The sequence below is a fragment of the Leptinotarsa decemlineata genome, unplaced genomic scaffold (genome assembly GCF_025532065.1).
Source record: "Leptinotarsa decemlineata unplaced genomic scaffold, Ldec_3_MD MMD2_tig00000026_RagTag_RagTag, whole genome shotgun sequence".
NCBI classification, from domain to species: Eukaryota; Metazoa; Arthropoda; class Insecta; order Coleoptera; family Chrysomelidae; genus Leptinotarsa; species Leptinotarsa decemlineata.
The window spans coordinates 2,148,252-2,173,235 of NW_027412539.1; the positions used below are offsets into that span (position 1 = coordinate 2,148,252).

Here is a 24,984-nt window from a genome sequence, read left to right on the forward strand (position 1 = left end):
CACCCACAGTACATGTTTTTAGTCTGCCCTCTGCAGGTGTCTTTTTCCAATGGCTAGTCCAACTACAGTAATCAGTAATATAGTCCTGTCACAGTCACAGTAAAATTGTATGTCTATGACATTGTTTTGTCTTTTAGGTTATGGATGAAATTTCCAGATGGGAAAAATACAGAAGTTTCAGTTGAATTTCTCATAGATAATAAATAATTTCATTACTAGTAATTTCTGTTTATGAAAACTACAACAATTGAAAATGGAAGGTAAAACGGATTATTTATTTTTTATTAATTTGTAGTCTTTTCACAGCAAGAAAAATTATAAACCAATTTGTATTTCTACAAGTGAACAGTAACTCTGAATTGATTCATAAAATAATGAGGGAGTGTATAAAAAAATCAATTTCCTGCTCCTTCAAGCTGATGCTCATTGCAACTGGCTCATTTTGGCAGTAATACATGGTGTCATTCAAACCATGAACTTTTGATTATTTTTTTTAATATAATTCACATTCAAATTGAAGGAAATCGATCATTTTTGGACTTGAAAACCTTTTTGTGATTTGTTCATTTAAAAATATATAGAATATAAGAATAGTCAGTTTTCCATTTGTAATTAGTGTTATACTATGCTAGTATACAGTGATGGATTGAATCAGTAAGCATCAAAATGTTTTAAAAGTGTATTATCAATAACTATATCTCAAGATGTGTCTATCCAATAGCTTCCAGCCGTTAAAGCTGTTTTACCGCTGAATGTGGTAGACAGTAATTGCTGAATCCAGCTGCTGAATAAAATATAATCAATATAAAAATTCCTTTTATGCTGCATTCAGTGCAGCGCTTTCTGCTTTTTCATCTTGGAAGTACCCATTGTCACTTGAATTAAATTAAGATGAAGCTTATTGACATCACACATCAGATTACAGAACGGTAATATTGCCTATATTTTTTATGTTACAAAGGTTGATGTGTTTGCAAATCATTTTAAATGAAAACCAAGTGTTTTTATGTTTTATCGATAAAATATAAAAGGAGCAATTTATTTGAGGAATTCCAAACCTTATTCCTGATAACTGGTATACAGCAGTTTCACATTCTATACCAATATATCAAAAAAGTGATGAACAAGTTGAAACAGGTTATACATTTTTATAATTATTTACATTATTTACTTGTTGGAGATTATGGTACCCATATCATTTTGGCGCTATTCTATATGTGATGATGTTGGTATGTAAACTCCTGCAGATTTAATTTTAATTTTTGTATTTCAAGCACAAAAAAATATTTTCAATTCCTTTTTGTACTTATTTAGGACCTTATAATAATCAGAGTACCACCTCCCATTATTTTATTGATGACTGTAATATTCCTATCAAATATATTGTTATCTGTAAACCTAATTCTAAGGCTACCATGATTTTCAAAATATAAACCTGTGTTTTTGTTATTACCATCAATGAGTATTACGTTTTTGTATTTTTTTTGTAGGACAAGTAGGATAAGTATATCTCCTTTAGTTTTCTCCTGAATTTCTTCACAAATTCTCAATCATGATTTATTTGACTAATAATTGAATCAGCTCTATAGCCCATTTTCAAAAGGCTTTTGCAGTAATAATTTACTCAAAACAATTACTTCCAATGGCATGCTCCTAGGTGTTATAATCCTAGACCACACACTTGGCTATAAATCACATATTTCCGCTGTAATTCTGAAATCCATGAAGATGCTTGGCCTTATAATGAGAACCACCTTCGAATTTTACTAACATCACAGCTATTGAATGTTTTTATTTTTCCCTGGTTAAATCTCATCTCGTTAATTGTTCCACAGTTTGGTCCCTCTACTACTTTACACATGAAGTAAAACTCAAGGCTGTACCGCACAATTTCCTGTGATATATTGCTTTCAAGATGCATGTGTACAATGACTGCATTAGAACGCATATTGAACATACCTTCTCTCGAGACATGGAAAAAAATAGAGACTTGATACTTCTATTTAAAATTATCAATAAACTGAGTACCAGCAACGAGCTTTTCTCCAAATTATCTCTTTGATGATCTAACTCTTTGAATAATCTTCAAATCTTTAATATATCAGTTTTTCAATCCACCTCAACACATTTTTATCCCCAACATATACTGCAATTTCAAAAGGATAGCCCACTTAGTTGATATACTGCTTGGACTTTTCTGCAAGTAAGCAAGCACAACTCGTGCCTGTTACTTGATAATCTTGCCGAATGAGCATCTTCAGATTTTCAGGTATTAACTTTACCTAGTTATCAATGTTAGAACTCATTTTTAGGCAATATATAACCAGTAACCACTGTGCTGACAACAATAATTCTTATGACAGATTTTTTTCTCATTATACCAACCATGACATGGTTGAATGGAATCTGAAGTACCAAATGTTTTGCCTGAGTGCTGCACTGTTTGTAACTTTTGTTGTAGTATTGAATATTATTGGAGTTTTATCACAACACCAAACCGTTATTTTAACACCTGGACACTTGTCTTGATCACCAAGTGATTATCTTCAATAGGAAGATTGAACTAAATATACATAAAATGTTATCCTTATTTATACTATAGATACCTCTGCTAGGTACCTGTATCTTAATTATCTTGAATTAATAATAGTAGATAAGGCAACATTGTAAAATTAATTTAAGACAATTAAGACGCAGGTACCTAGCAGAGATATCTATGGTATAAATAAGGATAACATTGTATGTATATTTAGTGTAATTTTCCTCTTGAAGATGATCACTTGGTGATCGAAACACGTGTCAAAGTGTTACAATAATAGTTTTTCTCGAAACTATTATTGTAACACTTTGAGTTGTTGCTGAGACCTCTAGATATAACCTTTGTCTTCGCAGTTATGCACATACCACAAGTCTGATGCAGTGACAGAAGGAAAATTTGTTACTTCAGGCTTCATTCGATTACGGCCTACCAACCCGGATTTTGATCTCTTTTAATCATGACTCCTGCCGTGAAAGGCTATGTTCTGATACACCAATCATTTACATTTTTATAGTAATAAAACATGATGATTTCAAAGTGTATCAATAAAAAAAAGTATTGTAAAGTAGTAGGTAATTGGTCTTTAAAACACTCCACTTATACTTCAATACAACAAAACCAAATAGCCAGTCAGAGGGTAAGCAGATTGACAATATTTTCAGTAACTAACTTGATTTTTGTTCAAATTGTTTTGTAAATCAATAGTCAATAATATGACGTTGAACCTCAAAATCACATTGCGAAGAAATGGTTCTATAGTGAAAGTAATTACAGTTTGTAAATTCAGAATGCTCACAAACCCAGGAAAGGTGAATGGCTTATTAGAGATGAACTGTAAATATAAAAACTTTCATGATATTCTTTACTACAACTTTGACTTTGTTTTTCCTGAAAGACTACGATTGCTACAAATTGGGTTACGTTTGATATAAAAAAGATACTTCAAATATATTGGTGATCTGCATAGCTTATATAAGAAAACAAAATGTTAATAGTGGTCAATATTCGAATCAATCATATGAATATCAACACCAGGCATTGTAACGAATTAGCTATTCCCTGCCATAATTCTACATGTCATGAGAAAGGAGCTTACTATCAGGCAATAAAAGCTTATAGTTCTCTACCGAAGGAACTTAAAAATATCAGTCGAAGAAGTTTAGAAGTAGAGTCATTTCTTACTTGAGACATAAATGCTTCTATTCGTTTAACTGGTGGCTAATTTGAAATTTGTTATGAAATTTTTTAATAAAAATAGCTATGTAAATGTTGTTATCATGAATATTTTTGACTGTAACTTATCGATGATGAAATGTTAATGTATCTAAGTTTGAAAATTTAATCATTGGTAAAATCGGTACTTTTCTAGGGTAAATGAGGATTAACTCCTCGAAAGTTTTGCTGTGTCCACTGTAGATTGTATTGCAATAAAATTATTATTATTATTATATTACTCAGTTTTTTTCCACAAGATGTTTTTTTTTTAGTACTGAATATCATAAAATTGTGCAAATCAATTGATTAAAATCGTTAAAAGTTGTATGAAAATTGCATTTTGCTCATTTATATCCTCAGAAAGAACTTCCAGGGTTTCCACAGTTTGATTTAATAAAACGCTAATTTAAAAAAAAAATATATTTAAAAACTCGGAATATAAGTATTTGCATCGACCTTTGGGTAATTTTACCTTCCTCAATCGGAAAATTTCAACGAAGAACTTTATACACTTGTAGAAAGGGCAAATTGTCTATAATAGTTTATCCCGATCATAACGAAATTTTGTCTACTAAAAAAAAAGAGCTAAGAAATTAAGCAATACGGAGGCTAAAATCTGCCTTCGTCTTCAGAATTGGACAAAATTTAAGTTTAAACGCACTTTTTCCTTCGCTGATTCCTTTTATTTCCCATGTTCCTTGACAGTTATCAAAGGAGTTTTGAAATGTGAAATATGTAATAATAAATTTATAAATATGTGTAAAGTTCTCCATAGCAAGGAATGAAAAAATACCCTAAGAAGGTTGATACAAACTGATTTTTCCCCACATAAAAGTATTTTTTTTTTATAAATACAATTGGTTGAAATGTTAAAATTTTTTACTTAATACCGAATTTTCAAGGAGTTGGAGAGTATTTCTGCAAAATAATAAAGGAGGATGAGGATATTTCTGTTGGAGTTGCTGCAATAAAAACTTTAATGGCCATAATTAAACATTCAACATGTGAGTAATGAATTAAGAACTTCAATAAACAAAAAACTCTTCATAAACAGCAATTTGTAACTGAAATATACTATTAGAGAATAAGGATTTTTTCATTATAGCTGAAACTGTTCAAGAATTGGAGGCAAATCTCAAAGATGCAATTCAGGAAATGAAAAATTGTGATTATACAGTTGCTGCCATTAATTCAGGATGTGAACTTTTCCTCCGATTCATAACATTTGCTGTCTTAGATACAAGGGTAAGGGTATATATTCATATTGAAGTGACACGTTTGAAATATTTGAATTTAGGTATTTTTTCATCCTTAGATTTTGTTAAGTTGTGCCTCCATATTTCCACATTCAATATGAATGATTTTTCAAGTTTTGATCCGTTAGTGTAATCTATGATCACCAGTTTTTGACTATCCTCTTCATACACTCATAATAACCTCTCAATAATTATAGTAAATAAAAATATCTCAACGGATGCACTGTTTGGAACCTTTGGTGTAGTAATGATTATTACTGGAGTTTTATTCCAACACCAATCCGTTATTTTAACAACTCGACACGTGTTTCGATCACCAAGTGATCATCTTCAAGAGAAAGATTGAACTAAATATACGTTGAATGTTATCCTTATTTATACCATAGTAGTCTTTTCTATGTACCTGCGTCCTGAGTGTTTTAAATTAATTTCACAATGTTGCTCTACTATCCTGCCCTGCTAAGCAAAAGTGCCGTATGTACAAAACAGCCATTTTGAGATATGAGACTATTTGCATTTAACTTTGACCAAGAGAATTTACGGTCAATTGCGCAGTGATACATGTGTTCCTTGATTAACTTGAACATTACTTACTTTTTACAATAGTAATTTTTCAAAAACTCCACGTTTTTTCGCTAGAAAATCATATACTGCAGAAATTGTGTAACCATTACAAACGAAAAATGCAGTATATACACGCACATACTGCTTTATTATCGAGCAGTCTTCACATACTACATTCATGCGTAGTAACTCGCTGAATAGTGTGAATGAGAAACTACATTGAAAATCATTTTATATTGCTCCATTGAAATATCAATTAACATTATCATTGTAATTTATCATGAATTCCTAATTTTTTTAAGGCAAGAGAGGCCTGATTTCCAACTCTTCTCAAAATCGTTTCCTATTATTTGGATTAACACTATTGAGATTCTTGAGAATACTTTCGCGTTTCTCTATTGACACTCCACATGGTGACGATAAAAGGGATGGTGCGGGCATTCCATTGTTTTTCATGTTCTTTTTACACAGAAAATCCAGTGTCATATAATCATCTTTCGCCAAATCGGTTTTACATTTCAGATAATAATTCCCCCCCATTGCTTTTATATGGACGATGTCTGCTAAGTATAATCTGTTTTCTGCCTTTTGAATTTTTTGTTGCGACTTGAAATCCTTCCAGAAAAAAAATTTGTGTGTTTCATTTCTTTCACATCCACTTTTGACTTATTGGCACTTTGAACAGATTCTGAGAAATCCCTGAAATTGTATGTCTTTTTCTGTTTCTTCAAAGCAGCTTCCACCTGATGGTAAAAGCTATCAGCTGTCATGAATGTGTGACCGGGCACAAAGTACTGTATATCAATTTCGTAAATAGCCACGTCATCTGAATTTACGACGTATACCAAAAAACTTAGAAAACACCAATTTTTATTTAGGCTGGAGCAGTAGTTCAACCACAGAACAATACGTGGTTTAAAAATCTGTCTGTTTAAAATCTGTTTTTCCGTTAACCAGCTGTCGCACCCCTACGAACGACAACCCTCAGAAGTCTAAACTTGTGCGAGCTAAGGATTAACGAGGTCTTACCTTTTAACGTGTGATTCCTAACACGGGTTGGACGGTAGCAAGTGAAGATCGATCGTTCAGACTAGGGCTTGAACCACCGACCAACACGGCAGTCAATTCGAGTGAGTGAACAAAGCACCCACGCCGAACCGCTTGGCTACCGACTATATTTAAAAAAAAATGCGTAGAAGGTACTAATAATGTCCTCCTTGTTTCAACCAGTGATACCCTCATGCCATAAACACACAAGTGGTTTTTGATGTTATTTCTTCCCCACTGGAACGAAGCTTTCATTATATACAACGATCCTTTTTGTGAAGATAACTTTTTTGAAACAGTCGACACGTGGCAACATAATTACTTTTTGTAAATCTGGTGAAAAACAAAGTGTGCCATCTACAAATGACTGTTGAGCATGTTCGCGATACAGATTTCCAGCTTTAGCGGCCTTATCTATGTGAATTCTCCAGTTTTGGCATTGTTCACAATGGAGTTGTAGATTTTCTTCTGAATGGCCATGTAATTTGAAACTCTCACAATCTTCGCATTCTTCATGGCCTAACAATGCAAACGATATATGCAAGCTCTTAACTTTCTGTCGGTAAATTTCATAGGATAATTTTAAATCTGGATACTTTTCTCGAAAATTTTTGAACATTATAGAAATATATAATATAACATAAATCTTACATAACTAATTCATTATAACATTAAAAATAGAAATATTTACATCACTGGGTAGATATCTAGTCTGCGGTGCATGCTCACGACGATAATGAGATATTGTAGGATTGAAAGATTCTATATGGTGTGTAAGTAAATCATAGTGTTGGAATTTTTTTTTTCATGTTTTCCGGCGTAAACAATCGAACAAAAACTACTACTTATTTGTAACCTCCAAACAGACAGTTAACAGCACATCGCGCCATCTCATCAACTTACTAAGCAAAAAGGCAGTAACTCACATGTGCTAAGAAAGAGCGCCGTATATACATTGCATATGCCGCACTTTTGTTAAATATACTGCATATACTGCTTTTGTTCCTAGTATTCACAGTGAATTTTGTACATACGGCAAACAAAATCAAAGAATATTTCCACTTCTTATGGTATATACGTAGTTTTTGCTTGGTAAAGAGGACACAAAATGTTCATATTCTACAACCATCCGAAAATTTCAAAATGACCATTTTTGTACATACAGCACTTTTGCTTAGCAGGGCAGTATCTGTATCATTTATGAGAAATCAATAATATTTTGTCAGGGAGAGTACTCATGTCTAGGTGTTATTCAAAGTATATGTTTTTTTTTTAAATCTTTATTGCTCCAGAGCACTGCTAGATTAGAAAAATTCCACTAAAATGTCTTAAAACTTGTCACAGTATTAAGGCTTTGTTACTGTCTATATATTATGATGAAAGTATTCAGAAAGAAATTGTGTTAAGCTCATGAAATATTTGTATACATTTAGAACAATTTGAGGAGAAATAGTTGGGACTTTCAGGTATTTTCATTGAATATTAAAATTTTTAATTAGACAACAATTAACGAATATCTCTAGAGTTTTATCCAACAACAAACCGTTATTTCAACACCTCGACACGTGTTTCGATCACCAAGTGATCATCTTCAAGACGAAGATGGTCACTTGGTGATCGAAACACGTGCCGAGGTGTTAAAATGTCGGTTTGGTGTTGGGATAAAGCTCCAGTAATATTCATTACTACACTAAAGCTTCCAAAAAGTGCATCACAAGCAATAAGTACATATAAAACTTTGTCAATTTCATGGTATACCTAAAGTCTCAGCAGCGATTGACTGGCGAGCTACTCATATTTATAAATTTTAAAGGCTGGTGGGGATGATGGTAGAGAGAATGAGGGTGTGGTGTCCATGTGAATGCTCACTTTTGATTAATACGTACTTTTGCCAGGTTTTCTTATTGGTACACATTGTTGACTGGTACGCTGCTGGAGAGATGTCTTATTCTAGTCTGGCCTTCTTGAGTACTGAATACCATGTTCTGTTGACCTGTATACCTTCTTTATCTTGAAACTGTTGGAATTCTTATAGATCTCAATGGCCTTCATATGAAATCAAACATGGTAAAGTGTTGAATTAGATAGGACAGACAGCAGTTTCTTCATATTTCATGTGGGCTGTTTCTACTAGAACATGTTCTGCAATTGCGGATTTCTCCGGTTGCATAAGGCGGCAGTTGCGCTTGTGTTCTTGTATTCTGGTTTTGATACAGCATTTGGTAATAGTTCCAAAATAAACTGAGCCACATAAATAGGAAATTTTGAAAACACCGTTGAATTTCAGAGGCTCTTTTGAGTCCTTGTCCAATCTGTAGTTGATTAGTTGGCTTGTAAATGGTCTTAATGTTGTGACATTGAAACTGATCAAAGTTGGAGTAATTCTTTTTCTAAAATATACAGCACGTTTGCTTTCTTGTGCTATAAACCCCTTGGACTTTAGTGCTTGGTCTCGATGACGAAGTTCTTTTTCAAAAATATTTTGATCACAAATCTGGGTGGCACAATCAACAAGGGTTTGCGATAAAGTGTGTGACCTAAATCTCAGTTTTTTTGATAACCAGTACTTCTAAAAATGAATGAATGACAAGGAGATTGCTATACTCTCTTCGGGTAAAGGCAAAGCCACGACAGTTCTGACTACTAAGTACTATCAACAGAAAATAATTGATATACTAGACCGATCATCCTACAAGATGTTCAAACGTGATCCGACAATAAAGATTCTGAAGAAAACTAACCAGTTCATCGAATATATTTCATTTTCAACTGAAGACAAGCACCTACTTCGGAAGTTTGAAGCCTTACCACGTAGACTCTACGGCCAAATCTTTCCCTCAGTCCAATTGACAACGAAATTGGTCCATTTACTTATCCCCTTGAGAAATACTTGACGAATATACTGCAGCTATATTTAGGAAAATGAAAATGTCACATCAAAGACTCAACTATTTCATTGAGAAAATAGGTACTTTGGATCTGCAGCTTGTTGTTTATGTAATTTCGATGTCGTTTCTCTCTTCACTATGGTACCAGTAAAGGAGACGTTGGAGTATATCGAACAAATTTTCTAGCGGGTTTTCGAGTATGTTCTCACCACTACATATTTGCAATGAACCAATGGATGAAGTCGCCATGGGAAGTCCTCTCAGGTTTCATATTTCCTCATAGAAGTCCTCTCAGGTTTCATATTTCCTCATAGAAGTTTTCAGGAAGAAAGCGAGTTTTCCTTCACAATCACATTAGACAAATAAATGTAGTTTAAAAAACTAAAAAACACGCTTTTAAAGAACATCGAACTAAAAAGTTAAAAATACTTTTTTTTAAATAGGTAAGCTTAAAACAATAATGAACGAAAAATACTAGTATTATTGTGAAAAAAGCGACGGGCGCTTGATATACAAAAAATATGGCACAAAGCGCCCACGCTTTTTTCACAATAATACTAGTATTTTTCGTTCGTTATAGTTTTAAGCTTATTTAAAAAAAAATAACTTTTTAGTTGGATGTTCTTTAAAAGCGTGTTTTTTAGTTTCTTAAAACCATATTTATTTTTAATTTTTTAGTTTCGTATACTATGAAAGCGTGTTTTTTTCGTCTTTTTAAACTATATTTATTTTATCTAAACTTTGGGATCAATCAACTGTATATTGTTTAGAAAAATGACCGTTGATATTTTCCGATTCCGGAGAGGGAGCCTGAAAATCAGCTACCAAGCCCAAGGTAGCAGGCGCGCAAAAGAGGGTTACAAATAAGGCAGCAGGCGCGCGTGTTAATAAAAATACATGTAAAGTGAGTTCGAATTATATCAAGGAGGTTACGTATTCTGTCAAATACAGATCCCGAGCTTGAGAGTTACATACAGGTGAAGCTAATAAAAGCGTGTTAAAAAAACATAACGTCATCATAAAATACTGGTTGATTCAACAGGTCAAACAAACATAAAAAAGATAAAAATGTCAATATAAAACATACATAAAAAAGTTAATAAGCTACAATCAAAATAGGATTCAAGGAGAAACTCATCCACAGAGTAGTTTTTGCAATAGAAAAATTCGAGTCGCCTTTTAAAGACATTGACATTTGAGGATTATATATCTTAACCCCAATGCACATGGGGTGATTCTTTGATACTGTCAATCTACTATAAGCTTGATGTAGTTGAGAGTTATTTCTGGTGAAATGTTCAATATGTTGATGACACTTTTGTCGTTTGAAGTGACGGGAACAAGTATTAGAACAGTTTCAACGCCACATCAACTTCTTGCATCCTGGTATGCCATTTTACAATGCACTGGTCAATAAAAAAACTGACGGAAAAGTAGATGACATAGTTTATTGTAAACCTACTGAGACTGATCGGTATCTCAATAAGAACTCCAATTACCATCCATTGAAAAAACGTGCTATGATGAAAACCCATGTTGAACGTGCCACCAGGATTTGTTAGCCACTTCTTTTTGAAGAATAATTTCGTCATCTAGACCAAGCACTATAGGCCAATGGGTTTACAGTGAAAGATATCAAATGTATCCTGGAAGAATTACTTCGACTACGATTCAGTTGTCAGTGGTAGGCACAGTCTAATTGCCTTACATATACAAAGTCACGGACCTCATTGAGCCCATTTACAAGTAAACTAATCAACTACGCAACACTATCAGATTTATATATCAGGACAAAAGGGAGCCTTTGACAACCGCCGAAGTTCACAGGACTTCTTGTTTCTGTGGCTCAGTTTATATTGGAACTACCAAACGCAGTATCAACACTAGGATACAAGAGCACTACAAGTGAATAAGTAGCTTGCCAGTCAGTCGTTGCTGAGACTTCGAGACATAATCTTCGTCCTCACATTTAACGCACATACCACTGATGAATGAATAGATATTGTGTATTTTTTAGACTTTTGAAGACTGCAAGAAAATAATGTTGGATAGAGGTCATTTATTTATTAAACGATTAGATGAGGCAAGAGGAAAAATAGTCAAACAGGCTTCAAATTTTATTGAAGATGGCTCGGTAAAATACTGAACAAATTTTAATTCTGATTATTAACGTTGATTTTCCTTATAGAGAATATTGACCCACTCTAGGTCAAGAGTGGTTTTACAAACCCTGAGAAAAGCTCATAAACAAAATAAAAGATTTGAGGTTTTTGTTACTGTGTCAGCTCCCGATGGTGTAGGGTAAGTAAATTGAGTAGATTTTTGTCATAAACTGATTCACCATATAAACTTATAGAAGCGAATATTGAGATTTGAATTTTAATGAAAAAACATTTTCTCAGTGAAAAAATGTGTAAAGATTTGGAGGCAGACGGCATACCTTGTACTCTCATCTTAGACTCGGCTATAGGATATATTATGGAGCAAGTTGACTTTATTATGGTCGGTGCTGAAGGGGTTGTCGAGAGTGGCGGTATTGTAAATAAGGTATTTATATGAATTTTTAATTTTTTCATTATCTCAACCTGTTAGTATGTTAGTGTGAGACAAATATTGTAGGTTAACCTAAACTTGGAATTTCACCTGAATCATGACGAACTAACACAGACACACGCACGTATGCTCGCACGCGCGCACACGAGATTTTGCAATGGCTATTAAGAGCAAATGTTTTACAGAAAAACGTTTTTGCTATAGCTCTATTCATCAATTATCACATTATTTCAAAAAATCCTCTCTACACATTTTTGGTTTTGGTAAGGCTAAATAATTTGTGATGATAACTTATATCAAGTTAAAAAGTAGTTGAATTGATTATTATTATTGTTTTGATTTCAGGTTGGCACTTACACCATGGCCGTCTGTGCAAAGGAAATGAAAAAACGATTTTATGTGTTAACTGAAAGCTTCAAGTTTTCAAGGTCATTTCCATTAAATCAGCAGGATTTACCTGTTGAATATAAGGTGAGTTTTGATATTATTTCTACACCAAACATAACACAATTTATTTCAGTACACTTCTAAAATGCGAGCTAGCAAGGACCTGAGAAAGATACATCCACTGGTAGACTACACTCCACCATCTTATATTACCCTTTTATTTACGGATCTCGGAATTTTAACGCCTTCAGCAGTTAGTGACCAACTTATTACATTGTATTTATAAATGTTGATGTATTCGTGGCAATATGCAGTAAAATCTTTTTAAGTAATTTTGTTTTCTCAAATAGGATTCCTCTAAGGTCTGTTTTTAACAGAATTATTTGCTATCCCGAACTAAAATCATGGTCTATCAAAACTGGTTCAGCTCCAATGCAAAAAACAATTGATATCAATCCAGCTAATAAAATTGAAGTAGATAATTTCAAAAGATCCATTCTTATTGATTCTTTATCACCAGCCTAGAAAACACATTTCATAATCAATTATCATTTTTCTGTTATTTTGGTGGACTACCCTGTAAATATCTTGACCACAAACATTTTTGGGATCTGTTTTGAAAAAAGTCGGAATATCTTATATTCAATTCCCTATGGAATGAAAACTGTTCAGGATTGAATTGAACCAACAGACACAATTGATCAGAAAATGGAATTTCTACTATGATTTAACAAAACGGATTGGATGAAATGTCATTTTTCATAAGAGATGGGAAATCTTAACAATGCAGTGTGTAAATCATATCAAAAAAGTTGGTTCGCAATACAAAAACTAAAAACATTTCAACATCACTATGAATAATTTTTAAAGGAGACTAGTATAGAACACAATCGGTCAACACCCTAGATGCCGATGAATCAGTCGTGCCGTAAATAACATTTTGATGAAGAGAGTTAATAAATACCTGGAAGTTAACTGAAATCTATTCGAACATATTTTGAAATCGTTTTTATTTTTTGTGTGAAAAGACAATGCATTATTTTTGAATATTCGCTCTTTTATGAAAATATACAGGATGTTACATTTCAATTACCGAAAGAGTTGGAAAAACGCCATTATTTTCATTTGATTAAGCATATATACTGTATTTGTTAATTTTCAGAATATGAATCCCATTATTTTTCATAATATGTCTATCACGCTGTACCCTCCATATGAAGGAAAAATGAAACAAACTGTCTTTGTCCCAATGTTCTGTTTCCAATATTAAGCCCAACTAGTTCCCAAAATACCCAACTGTTATGTTGATCTATCAACACGGCATTAGTTAGCAGTTAGTTCCTGAAATCTATATTTCAACTATCTGATAATGTATACCGACCATGTTTGCGGTTTAGTTAATGAAACAGCGATTTCCATGAGCGCTGAGATTAGTAGTTCGGGAGAATAGGGATATAACGGAAATTGGGAAAATATTACTAGTTTCAAGAATTAAAAGTTACAAGTTGTTACGTCACTGTCCAGGCGCTACTAGATTTTTAGTTAACCCTGATTTTCGAAAGACACGTGTACCAATTTCACAGCTGTCGGATCATTAGTTTGTGGGATAGAACATTTTGAGTGAAGCAATCTTTGTTTGTTTGAAGAAAATGGATAAAAAGGAATTTCGTGTGTTGATAAAGCATTACTTTTTGGCGAAAAAAACTTGAAGCCAAGGTTTGGCTTGATAAGTTTAAACGAGGTAAAATGAGCACTGAGGACGATGGACGCCTCGCTATACAGTAGCGTCTTCAGACGTCTCTATACTACACGAGATCTGTTCTAAATATAGGGTTTAAATTTCGCGGGCTACATAAATTCGATTAGCAATTTTTTATGTTGGTACACTCGTCTCGAATATATGTTTACAGTTTTAGCTTTTTAGCATGCTTAGTTTGTTGGTGAGAGACATAAAAATTATAAGTGTTTTGCATGTTCGGCAATTTTTGCCATAAAAAATGGATCAGAGAATTTGCATTAAATTTTGTGTGAAATGAAATAAAGTGCTCAAAAACATTTGACTCTTGGATCAAAAAAATGTTTACAAGGGGTACAAGCTTTTAACAAAAGGTATGGAGAAAATGTGAATGACGACACATAAACATAAAGAACCTATGAAAACTTTGAGAAAGTGAAGAAAATTGTTATGGAGACTCGTTAGAGAGGTTGCTGAGGATGTAGGTATATTGGTTGGCTCAAGCCATGCCATTTTTTCGTATATTTTGAGTATAAAGCGTGTGGCAGCTACGTTCATTCCAAAACTGCTGAGTTTTGACCAAAAAAACTGTCTCATAAGCATCACTCAGGAATTATTGAATGAAGTCAACAGCCCATCCAGAAAAGAGCTATTCGCCTAATCGGAGACGTGAACATCACTTGCAACCTTGATAAACTGGAACATAGAAAAAAGGTTGGGGATTTGTCTTTTCTGTGTAGATACTTCCACGGGAAGTGTTCACATTCGATTCCACCAAGAATGGTACATATCAGAAATACACGACGAACTGTGGCTGCTCATCGTTTTGAGGTTCAACTCAGTACACTTCGAACTTCACTGTTTAAGAATTCTTTCATTTGGAGAACTACGTTAATGTAGAATGAACTTCCTGAGAACGTTTTTCCAAATGGATTTAATCTCTAGTGATTCAAATCCAATGTGAATCGCTACTTTCGCACAAGCACCTCTCTTAGAGCGCCAAAATAATTTTTTGTAATGCTTGTGTTTTGTCCTTGAAAAGAAATTGTGGAAGAATAATTCAAGGCTTTTATATCACGATAATGGACCTTTCACTCGTCATTGCTTGTTTGTAATTTTTGGGGCCAAAAACAACACCGTAATTTTTGTGCATTCAGAAACTTGAGTTTCTAATAATTTGACCATGCCACACAGTCCCCTACGGCTCTGAGGAATGATTGATTCTCTATAGCCCCCTACGACTCTAAATAATGATTCTCCACAGCCCCCTACGGGTTTCAAAAATGTATTACAAGTTGCATCAAATCGTTACATGGTTGGCAACAGTACAAAAGATACCTAAAAAAGTTATACTTATGTTACACAATTTTTGCAAAATAATACATGTAGAATAAAAATAAAAATTATTAAACGAAATTACGTTGTCAATTTTGAACTAGATTAAATGGTAAAAATTGGTGTCCAATTTTATATATGTCTGTACAAAAAGGCTTTGCCTTTTTCCTAAAGTCTCTGTCCTGGTGTTTTGATGTACCATGCCCAATAAAACAAAGTAAAGTTAAGAAGGCAAATGCTCAAGAGAAATGTTCTATCTGATCACCAGTTATGAAAAAATCGATGCCCAAAACATGCTTACCTATATATAAGATTGAGAGAACATAAAAAAACAAACAGAATAAAATTAACTACTTTTCTAAAAAAATTGGGAATGCAGCCAATAAAACGAAGTAGATATGGAAAATAATAAATAGCGAACTAGGGAAACCAATGCATTTTGATGCTGGGGAGGGGGCATTACTTTAAACTATAATTCAATCTCAGTTGGGAATGTGCAAAATACATCTGAATTAATTGCTCAGTACTTTTCAAACACTGCTAATATATCATAGCCACCAACTTTGGACAGAATTTAACCCTACCCTGCACCAGTAGTACGAATGTCAGTATCCAACACCCCTTTGATAATAGCCCTATATTAGATTCTGAAATATATGACGCTATGAGATCAATGAAAAATGAGACGCCGACAGGCATTGATGAAATATCAATAATTACAGTTAAAGATCAGGGCCGTAGCGAAAATAAAAACCGGAGGGGGAGGGGAGCGAATCCAAATTTTCCCAAGCCCACCAGTAAAATTTACCAACTTTCGAGAAAATGAAAGCCGAAGAATTAGTTACTACTATAATATATTAATTTTCTTAGTTAGCTATCCAAAGCTTGCCTGAATGCTGATGCCCGTTAGGGTATATATGCACAAATAAAAACAAATATTGGTAATTATAAAAATAATAATGGGAATTATTCTATTTTGGACCAAGGTCCTTGGTCTTCCACCATATCCACCATGTATAGGAATATTCAATACAAATGAAAGGAAACAACACTTGAATAATATTGTGCTTATTGTTTTCTACTAGTATTTTTTCACGGCCCGAAATTTCCCAACTTTCCCAAGTCGAAAAAACAGCGAAATTTTGGGAATTTTGTAAAATTGTCACTTCAAAATTTGTGGACTGTTCAGGACTGTTCTCTTACTTGGGAGAAATTAAACTTTTTTGAAGTTTTCAAACTACTCAGAATTTCAAAGTATGGGATCTCCAAGTTATGCATGTTGAGAAATCCAAACCTTCTCCTGGTTCTTTCCCTTTTCTTATTACATCTCCCTTTCTTTTCTCTCATTTTTATTTTATTAGTTTTTATTCACTTTGTTACTATTATTTTGTTCTATCTTCACGGCCAAAAATTTCCCAACTTTTTCCCAAGTCGAAAAAGCAGGGGGAGAGGCTCCCCCCTTGTTGAACCAGTCTTTCATACAAGGGTACCCACAGGAATTTAAGAATGCTTTGGTAATTCCCCTATTTACAAAAGGAAATCGTGCTGAGATTGATAACTATAGACATATCTCTCTACTATGCTCGTTTTCAAAATTGTATGAGAAAATTGTAGCCTCGAGAATAAGGGAGTATCTAGAAATCAACAACATTATTTAACAACCAGCATGGTTTCAGGAAAAATTGTTCCATAGAAACAGCCTCTTATCACTTTCTCAGCAATATATATTCCAACTTGGACGCTGGTAACTTTGTTATAAGTGTATTCTTCGACTCGTCGAAGGCATTCGACTCTGTGTCATGGAAATTTCTGTCTGATAAGTTGATTGGACTTGGTCTTCCAAACAATGTATTAAGATGGTTGGGCTCCTATATGGAAGGGCGCTGTATGTCAGTCAAATATGGAGGCACCATGTCAGATGAGCATGCTGTTAAACTGGGCGTTCCTCAAGGCTCAGTTTTAGGACCATTATTATTCATTATATTTATCAATGATTTGCCTGAATATGTGAGGGACTGCCACATAACGATATTTGCAGATGACACCACTGTTACAGTTACTGGATATACTATGGACGACGTGGTAACCAAAATTAGTAACATTATCGATGAATTCACTTCTTGGTGTGAACGCAACCCCCTAGTTTTGAACACCTCAAAATCAGTGACAATGAAATTTTATAACAGAAATGAAGATATAGTGTTCTCTATTGATGAAATAGATATGTCACAAGAAGTAACATTTTTAGGAACGATTGTGGATGAAGCCTTGAATTGGAACTCTCATATTGATGGTGTCTGCTAGAAACTCAATAAAGCATTTTTTGCAATAAAGCAGATGAACAAGTATGTCGATCAGAAAAAGTCTGATTAGCATTTATTATGCAATGGCTTTTTCACATATTTCCTTGAACATCATATCTTGGGGTGCGGTTCGGATTTCAACAGGGTGTTTATAGGACAGAAACGTATTCTGAGACAGATTTTTGACATGGAATATCGTGAAAGTTGTAAACCAGTGTTCATTAGAATGGAATTTATGTCTGTCCCAGCACTGTATATTTTTAAATGTGTAGTTTTTATTAGAAAAAATCTCACAACTCTCACAACTAATGGATCCTCTCACAATTTTTATACACGTCATGCGAATCAATTGAGAATACCCCTCCACAGGACAGCTAAATTCCAAAAATCACCCCTATATAATGGGATCATCCTGTATAATAATCTGCCAACTTCGATTAAAACTCTGGCAGAATACCAGCCCATATCTATTGTGATGGTATTCATGCAACCAGTGTTGATTATTATAAGAGCAACAACTAATTGCCCGATGTTTCCCGATTTATTACCCGTGGTCTCCAGGTTTTTCTACTTGAATTTTCGTCTGCTACTTCGGCAGACATTATCAAAGGCAATGCGTCACCGGTCGAATCTACCCTTGCTACGATGCGCAAACTGAAAATAGTCCTGAAGCGTATGTGAACGCCTGAACATGGCCCTCACTTCGAAAGGACTCGCTTTTAATTTCAATGGGAGCTGACATATTCTATTGAAGGATCTCTTGACCATTCCAGGTTGCCACGCGGTTGATACCATCCTTGCCTGGATGAACTGACTCGATTCTTCCAAGCTTCCATACCATGGGTGGTTGGTTCTCCTCTTTTATCAACACGATAGTTTCCGTCTTTAATTGTTGTTGAGACGTTTTCCATTTGAGCCTTTACTGAACTTCGGAAATAAATTCTTTGCTCCATTTTTCCCAAAAATGTTGAGTGATTTGCTGCATCCTTTCATATGATGACAATTTGTTTCGTGCTACGGTTCTCAAATCTGCATCTGGTACCCCAATGAGTGATCTTTCGACTAAGAAGTGTGCCGGAGTAGAAGGTAAAGGATCTGATGGATGAGTTGAAAGTGGTGTGACTGGACGATAATTTACTATTGCCTCGATTTGCGTTAATAAAGAATAAAGTTTTTCTAAAGTAAGTTGAGCGTTTCCCAGGACTCGTTTCATATGATATTTCATGGATTTTACGCCGGCTTCCCACAGACCTCCAAAGCTCGGAGAGTATGGCGGAATGAATTTCCATTCAATACCTTCGATTGAGAATGATTCCGTTAAAATTGAAGTTCGTGTGATTGAATGAACCTACCCAACTCGTCTAGTTCAGAACTGGCATAGACGAAATTCTTTCTGTTATCAGAAAATATTTTTACAGGTTTTCCTCTTCGCGCTACAAACCTACGAAGGGCTTAAATAAATGAATCTTTCGTTAGGTCGGAAACTAACTCCAGCTGTATTGCTTTCCTCACAAAACAAACGAATAGACTGACGTAGCATTTAGACAGTTTTGAACCGCGACCTTTCTTATTTTTGATCATGAGTGGTCCGGCATTATCTACCCCGCAATAATAAATCTGAAGGATTATTTTTGCTGTATTTCCGCTACGCGGTTCTCTACAAATACCTTTAGTTGGTTTGGTGGCGTTTTAAGCCAACCCAACACTATGGTAGAGACCATCCAGAAAATTCTCCTGTCAAATTTTGTATTCAACGCATCCGAGACCTTTTCCGCTAGCCGTTTAACTCTAATCTAGGTATTGTAATAGTGTGTAGTTGGTGCCACTTTGGCCTTTGAGCACAACAAGTTAACGTGGATGCCGTCGTCTTGATCAACTGATCTCATATATATGCTAGCACCATAAGCAGTTTGAGATGCGTCGCAAAAACCATGCATTTCTACTCGTTTCAGATTTAAAGAAGAAAGTTCTGCTTTGAATTCGTTCCAGAACGATTCAAGATTCATAGGGAGGCGCTCATCCCAGTCTAACTTTTCTAACTAAAGTTTGTGCATGATGATTTTTGATGTAATTTTAACAGGGCTGAGGAGGCCAAGTGGATCGAAAATTGTGGAAATGGAAGAGAGAATTGTTCGTTCTGTAGCATTTTTGTTATCTGGTATATTTATTTTGAATACTTACCTATCTGTATGAGGTAGCCAAGCTAAGCCCAAGGTTTTAGATTTTTCATTGATTCCAAAATCAACTATATTCAAATCATATTGCAGATCACGAACGTATTCCAATACCTTCGGATCGTTAGAATAAAACGTAATTCAAAACAACCAGACTTTAGTACAAAAGACACATCTTCACAAAGACGGGCTTGCTTCTTCGATTTAATTTCTTCCAAGCAATAGATCATCTACATAAACGTTTTTTCTAATACCTGCTGCCTGAGAGTAAACTGATTCATTTTTAGTGGCTAATTGAAAAAGGCACCGTATTGCCAAGAATGATGAAGCAGCTTCACCATATGTAACCGTGTTCAGTTCATACACCGAGATAGGATTATCGGGACTTCTTCGCCAAAGGATTCTTTGAATGAGATCTTTGTCCCGATACATCTTTGCAATATCTCCGCATACCACGTAAGCATACTCGCGAAAACTTAAAACGTGAGAAATTAACTCCCCCTGAATCGTGAGGCCTACCATTTGAAGGTCTCAGAGAATATTGAGATGACGTGGAGGCAGATGCGTCGAACACAACGCGAAGTTTCGTCGTTACGCTGTCTTCGCGCATAACTCCATGGTGTAGCAGATAAAAGGAATATTTTATTGTTTCATCTTCGTTAACCTTGTTCATGTGACCTAAACTTTCATACTTCGCCATGAAATAACTATGGGTATAAATATTTCAATTTACTGTTTTCATTAAGCTTTCTTCCTAGAGAAATGAAACGCTTTCTAGCTTGTTCACGCGATTCGCCTAGATTTTCCAAAGATTTATTGAATGGAATTTTAACTACAAACGTTTTATTGTTTAGTATACTGGTATTTTGAAGGAAATGCTCTTCCCACAATTTCTCTTCTTCGGATGAAGCTTTGTCAGGAAATATCTCTTCGATATCCCAAAAACGGGCTAATCGGTTCTGAATGTCAGGGTTGTGAGTGAAATGACAATAAACTCTTTTCCAGAATGATTTACTAATGGGCCCTGTTTTTTGTAAAGTTGGTTCGTTATACGCCCCAGAGAAATTTGACCTACACTTATTAAAGAATAGAAGTGATCCGCTCGTATCAACATATCAATTGAACTGTCATGTGGAATATTTGTTCTAAAGTGGTTTGATATTTTTATATCCGGCAATTTTCCTGTGATTTCCGGAAGTAGGTAGGTATATAACAGTGAATGTTTGTACAAAAAAAATGTATTGAGATTGGATAATGATTTGAAGGTAGTTGACAATGTTTCTTAATGCATTTCATTAGTTCGGACTTCCATTGTCTAATCCCTACTTCCCTACTAATATTATAAATGCCAATGTGTTTATTTGTTACGATTTCACGCGAAAATTACTCAGCAGATCATCATGAAATTTTGTACACATGCTCTTGGAGGTATTAGAAGTAACATAGGATACTTTTTACTAAAAATAGTATTTTTAATAATTGTTAATAAAAAATATGGTAACTATTTGTGTGAAATTGTCTGTCACAAAACTCAATGTGACAAACCAAATCCTACGCAGGCGAAGCCGCGGGTAATAGCTAGTATGATATAAATTGATTTGAAATACCGAACAGAATCTGTAAAAAAATAAAAAGAGATTAGCTGAAAAGTAACAATTATATTAAACAAAAAAAACTGAAATTACAATGAAATGAAGTACAAACAACAACCAAAAAAAATTAAACTATTAGCACGAGATGAAAATTAAAAATAATTATTAACAAGAAATGAAAATTAAAAATTGAAAGATTCCAAACCAAGTTACTTCACGACGTTTCGATTATTAGTATCCACAATCGTCATCGGGTGATAACTGGATTTATTTCTCCAGAAGCTGACTATTTATAGGTCATTCGAGTGCTTTCACCTATCCCCTCTTCCCCCTCTCTGCTTCATCGGTTTTAGCGGAAGCTGACCGTTTGGCGGGAGTTGATTGTGTTCCGCCTGATTAGAGGTTTCCATATGTTGCGTACCCCTACGCTAGCTTGGCTAAATGCGTTGTTGGACAACATATATGCGGTTTCTTTGAATTTTCCCTTAAACCAGTGTTTTTCCTTGTTGATGATTTCAGCTTGAGCCCACTTGATGTTATGTTGATGAGTCCAAACGTGCTCTAGCTGCTATTCCTGATTTGCTGGTTTCTCCTCGCTGTGTGTGTTTCTTATGCTCAGCAATGCGAACTTTCAATGGCCTCTTAGTTTCACCGATGTATGATTCTCCGCATTCGCAAGGTATCTGGTAAATGCAATTCTTGGAATCGCAGTCAGCGTGAGGCTGCTACGGATAGTGTTCCCAGATCTGAAGCAGGTTTATGTTACACTTGGACCCAATCCTTCTTATCCTTTCCGACAACCCTCTGATGTAGGGAAGTACAAGTACTGGTTGTGGCGGCTTCTCTTCCTTGTGGAGCTCTTGCTGTCTTCTAGCTACAACTTGTTCCACCATCACTTTGAAGGTCATTTTTGATGATGCGTAGTTCCTTTTCGAGACCTTCCTTTGTATTACAGAGCCCGAAAGCACGGTAGTAGAGTCTTGATGATTCCTCTCTTAGTGATTGATGGTGGTTGGATTCCTGGTTTAGATACTGTCCTGTGTGAGTGGGTTTTCGATACACAGATGTTTCCCATTTCGTGTCGGTCCTCTTCACCAATACGTCTAAGAATGGTAATTCGTTGTGGACTTCCTTCTCCATTGTGAAAGTGATGGAAGGACTTACGTTGTTGATATGCTTCAGAAAGGTGTCTAGTACTGCATTCCCATGGTTCCATATCATGAAGGTGTCGTCCACGTGTCTCAACCAGACTCGGGGCTTCTTCAATGGCCAGAAACTGATCAGTTAATCCTGCTCTTTGACTTCGATTGCCCCAACAAAATGCCCTGAATGAATGAAGTGGTTTAATTAAACCACTGCAATAAATTATCGTCGACAAACAGAATAATAATTTCACAATCTTCAGTGAATTGTATGTCATTCAGATAGAATATAAATAGAAGAGGCCCTGTATCATCTGTATCAACATATTTTTCACTTGAGAGTGAGCCGTTAACTTTGGTAAGTTGGGACCGATTTGAGAGATAACTCTTGAACCAATCAAGTAACATTCCTTTTATACTGTAATACTCCAGTTTATCGAGTAAAGTTGGAATATCAATTGTTTCGAAGGTCTTTTTGAAATCCAAGAAAGTGGCAACTATATATTAATTCTCATTCAATATTTTTTTTTATTTCGAAACAGTGAGCTGTAAAACTGTTTCACACGAATGCTTATTTCTAAATCCCGACTGAAAATCTATGAAGAGTTTATTTATCTCAATATATTCGCGAATTTGATCATACACTGCCAGTTCAATAACTTTTTCAATGGCAGGAAGGGTATTAATAGGTCTGAAATTAACAGCTTCATTTGTGTTATTAATATTTGATATAGAAATAACTATACTAGCTTTGAGCTCTTGGGGAAAGCAGCCAGTTGACAAGGAACAATTAACCAAGTTGAGGATTATATGACCAATTACTACAAAACTACTTTTCAAGCCTTTGATTAGACCAATCAACCTATTGTGGTATTTTTTTTTTCACATATAGTCAGTGGGCATATTTGAAGACTGGCTATAAATCAAATTATCTAAAAGAACATTTCGTTCAGGCCAGTCTCAATTCCCTACACTGTAGGTTAATGGACTGACACCTATCAGAAAACAACTACTTCCCTGGCTAATACCACGAAGGGCGTTGGATTATATCCGACAGGTGTCAGTGCAGGATTCTTCACTGAAGTTATTCCTGCATATGCTGTTGGCGATACAACTGCCGCAATAGATTTTCAATTATTGGAACACACTTGCAGACCGGTTTCAGGCTGTTTAGCCACTAATTAGTGCAAGATAGTGTATATCGTAGATATAAAGTCGATGATTTCCGATAATTGAACTAAGCTGAAGCATACAAAAAACAACAGATTTGTCGTCGCCCCATCTGCCTGTGAACGAGGTAACCAACTGCATATCCGAAATTTGCCCAATTCCTCGTATAAGGAAAGAAAACTTTTCACAAATAGTCAGTGGGCATACTTGAAGATTGACTATAAATCAAATCATCTAAAAGAACAGTTCGTTCAGGCCAGTCTCAACTCCCTACCCTGTAGGTTAATGGACTGACACCTATCAAGAAAACAACTACTCCCCTGGCTAATACCACGAAGTGCGTTGGATTATATCCGACAGGTGTCAGTGCACTGACGAGTGGCCAAACAGCCCGAAACCGATCTGCAAGTGTGTTCCAATAATTGAAAATCTATTGTGGCAGTTGTATCGCCAACAGCTTATGCAGGAATAACTTCAGTGAAGAATCCTGCACTGACACCTGTCGGATATAATCCAACGCCGTTCGTGGTATTAGCCAGGGGAGTAGTTGTTTTCTGATAGGTGTAAATCCATTAACCTACAGTGTAGCGAGTTGAGACTGGCCTGAATGAATTGTTCTTTTAGATGATTTTATTGTGGTATAGTTGCTTTGATGTCTAGTATCCTATCAATCCATGTCTTCTGGACATGAATTGTTTGCCTCCTGTGATGTAATGCCTCACAGATCTGTGTGTCCTTTTGTTAAACTGCTTGCAGCTATGGTCTCCTTTCTATAACCCTCTAAATCGCCAGTGTATAGCCACTGTAATTATTCAGAGTCTATCCCTGATTTGTTGAAGTAGCTTTATTGTTCTCTTTTCATACGGTTCCTTCATAAAGGTTTTCCCGTGTGTGTTCCTGAGTATATTTTCCTAGTACTCTTTATGTTCCTTATAGATCCACCTCCCAATTTGGTTCTGTAATAAAGATTTTTGGTACCCTACATCTTGTTCAGGACCTATATATGGAGTTGATGATCCGTGTCTGACACACATATCAGCTCTCTGGTTGCTGCGATGCCTGAGTGTCCTGTCACCCAGGTCAG

General features: G+C 35.1%; 1 protein-coding gene across 1 annotated transcript; it reads left to right on the forward strand.

The window, feature by feature from the left end:
- The first annotated feature begins 97 nt into the window (after positions 1 to 97).
- eIF2Balpha (eukaryotic translation initiation factor 2B subunit alpha) lies at positions 98 to 12,781 on the forward strand. The gene is made up of 8 exons (XM_023156689.2): positions 98 to 260; positions 4,657 to 4,758; positions 4,860 to 4,999; positions 11,527 to 11,643; positions 11,698 to 11,810; positions 11,912 to 12,056; positions 12,408 to 12,533; positions 12,583 to 12,781. The coding sequence occupies exons 1-8, from the start codon at positions 254 to 256 to the stop codon at positions 12,733 to 12,735; spliced, it is 903 nt and encodes a 300-aa protein (XP_023012457.1). The 5' UTR covers positions 98 to 253; the 3' UTR covers positions 12,736 to 12,781.
- The last annotated feature ends 12,203 nt before the right edge of the window (positions 12,782 to 24,984 follow it).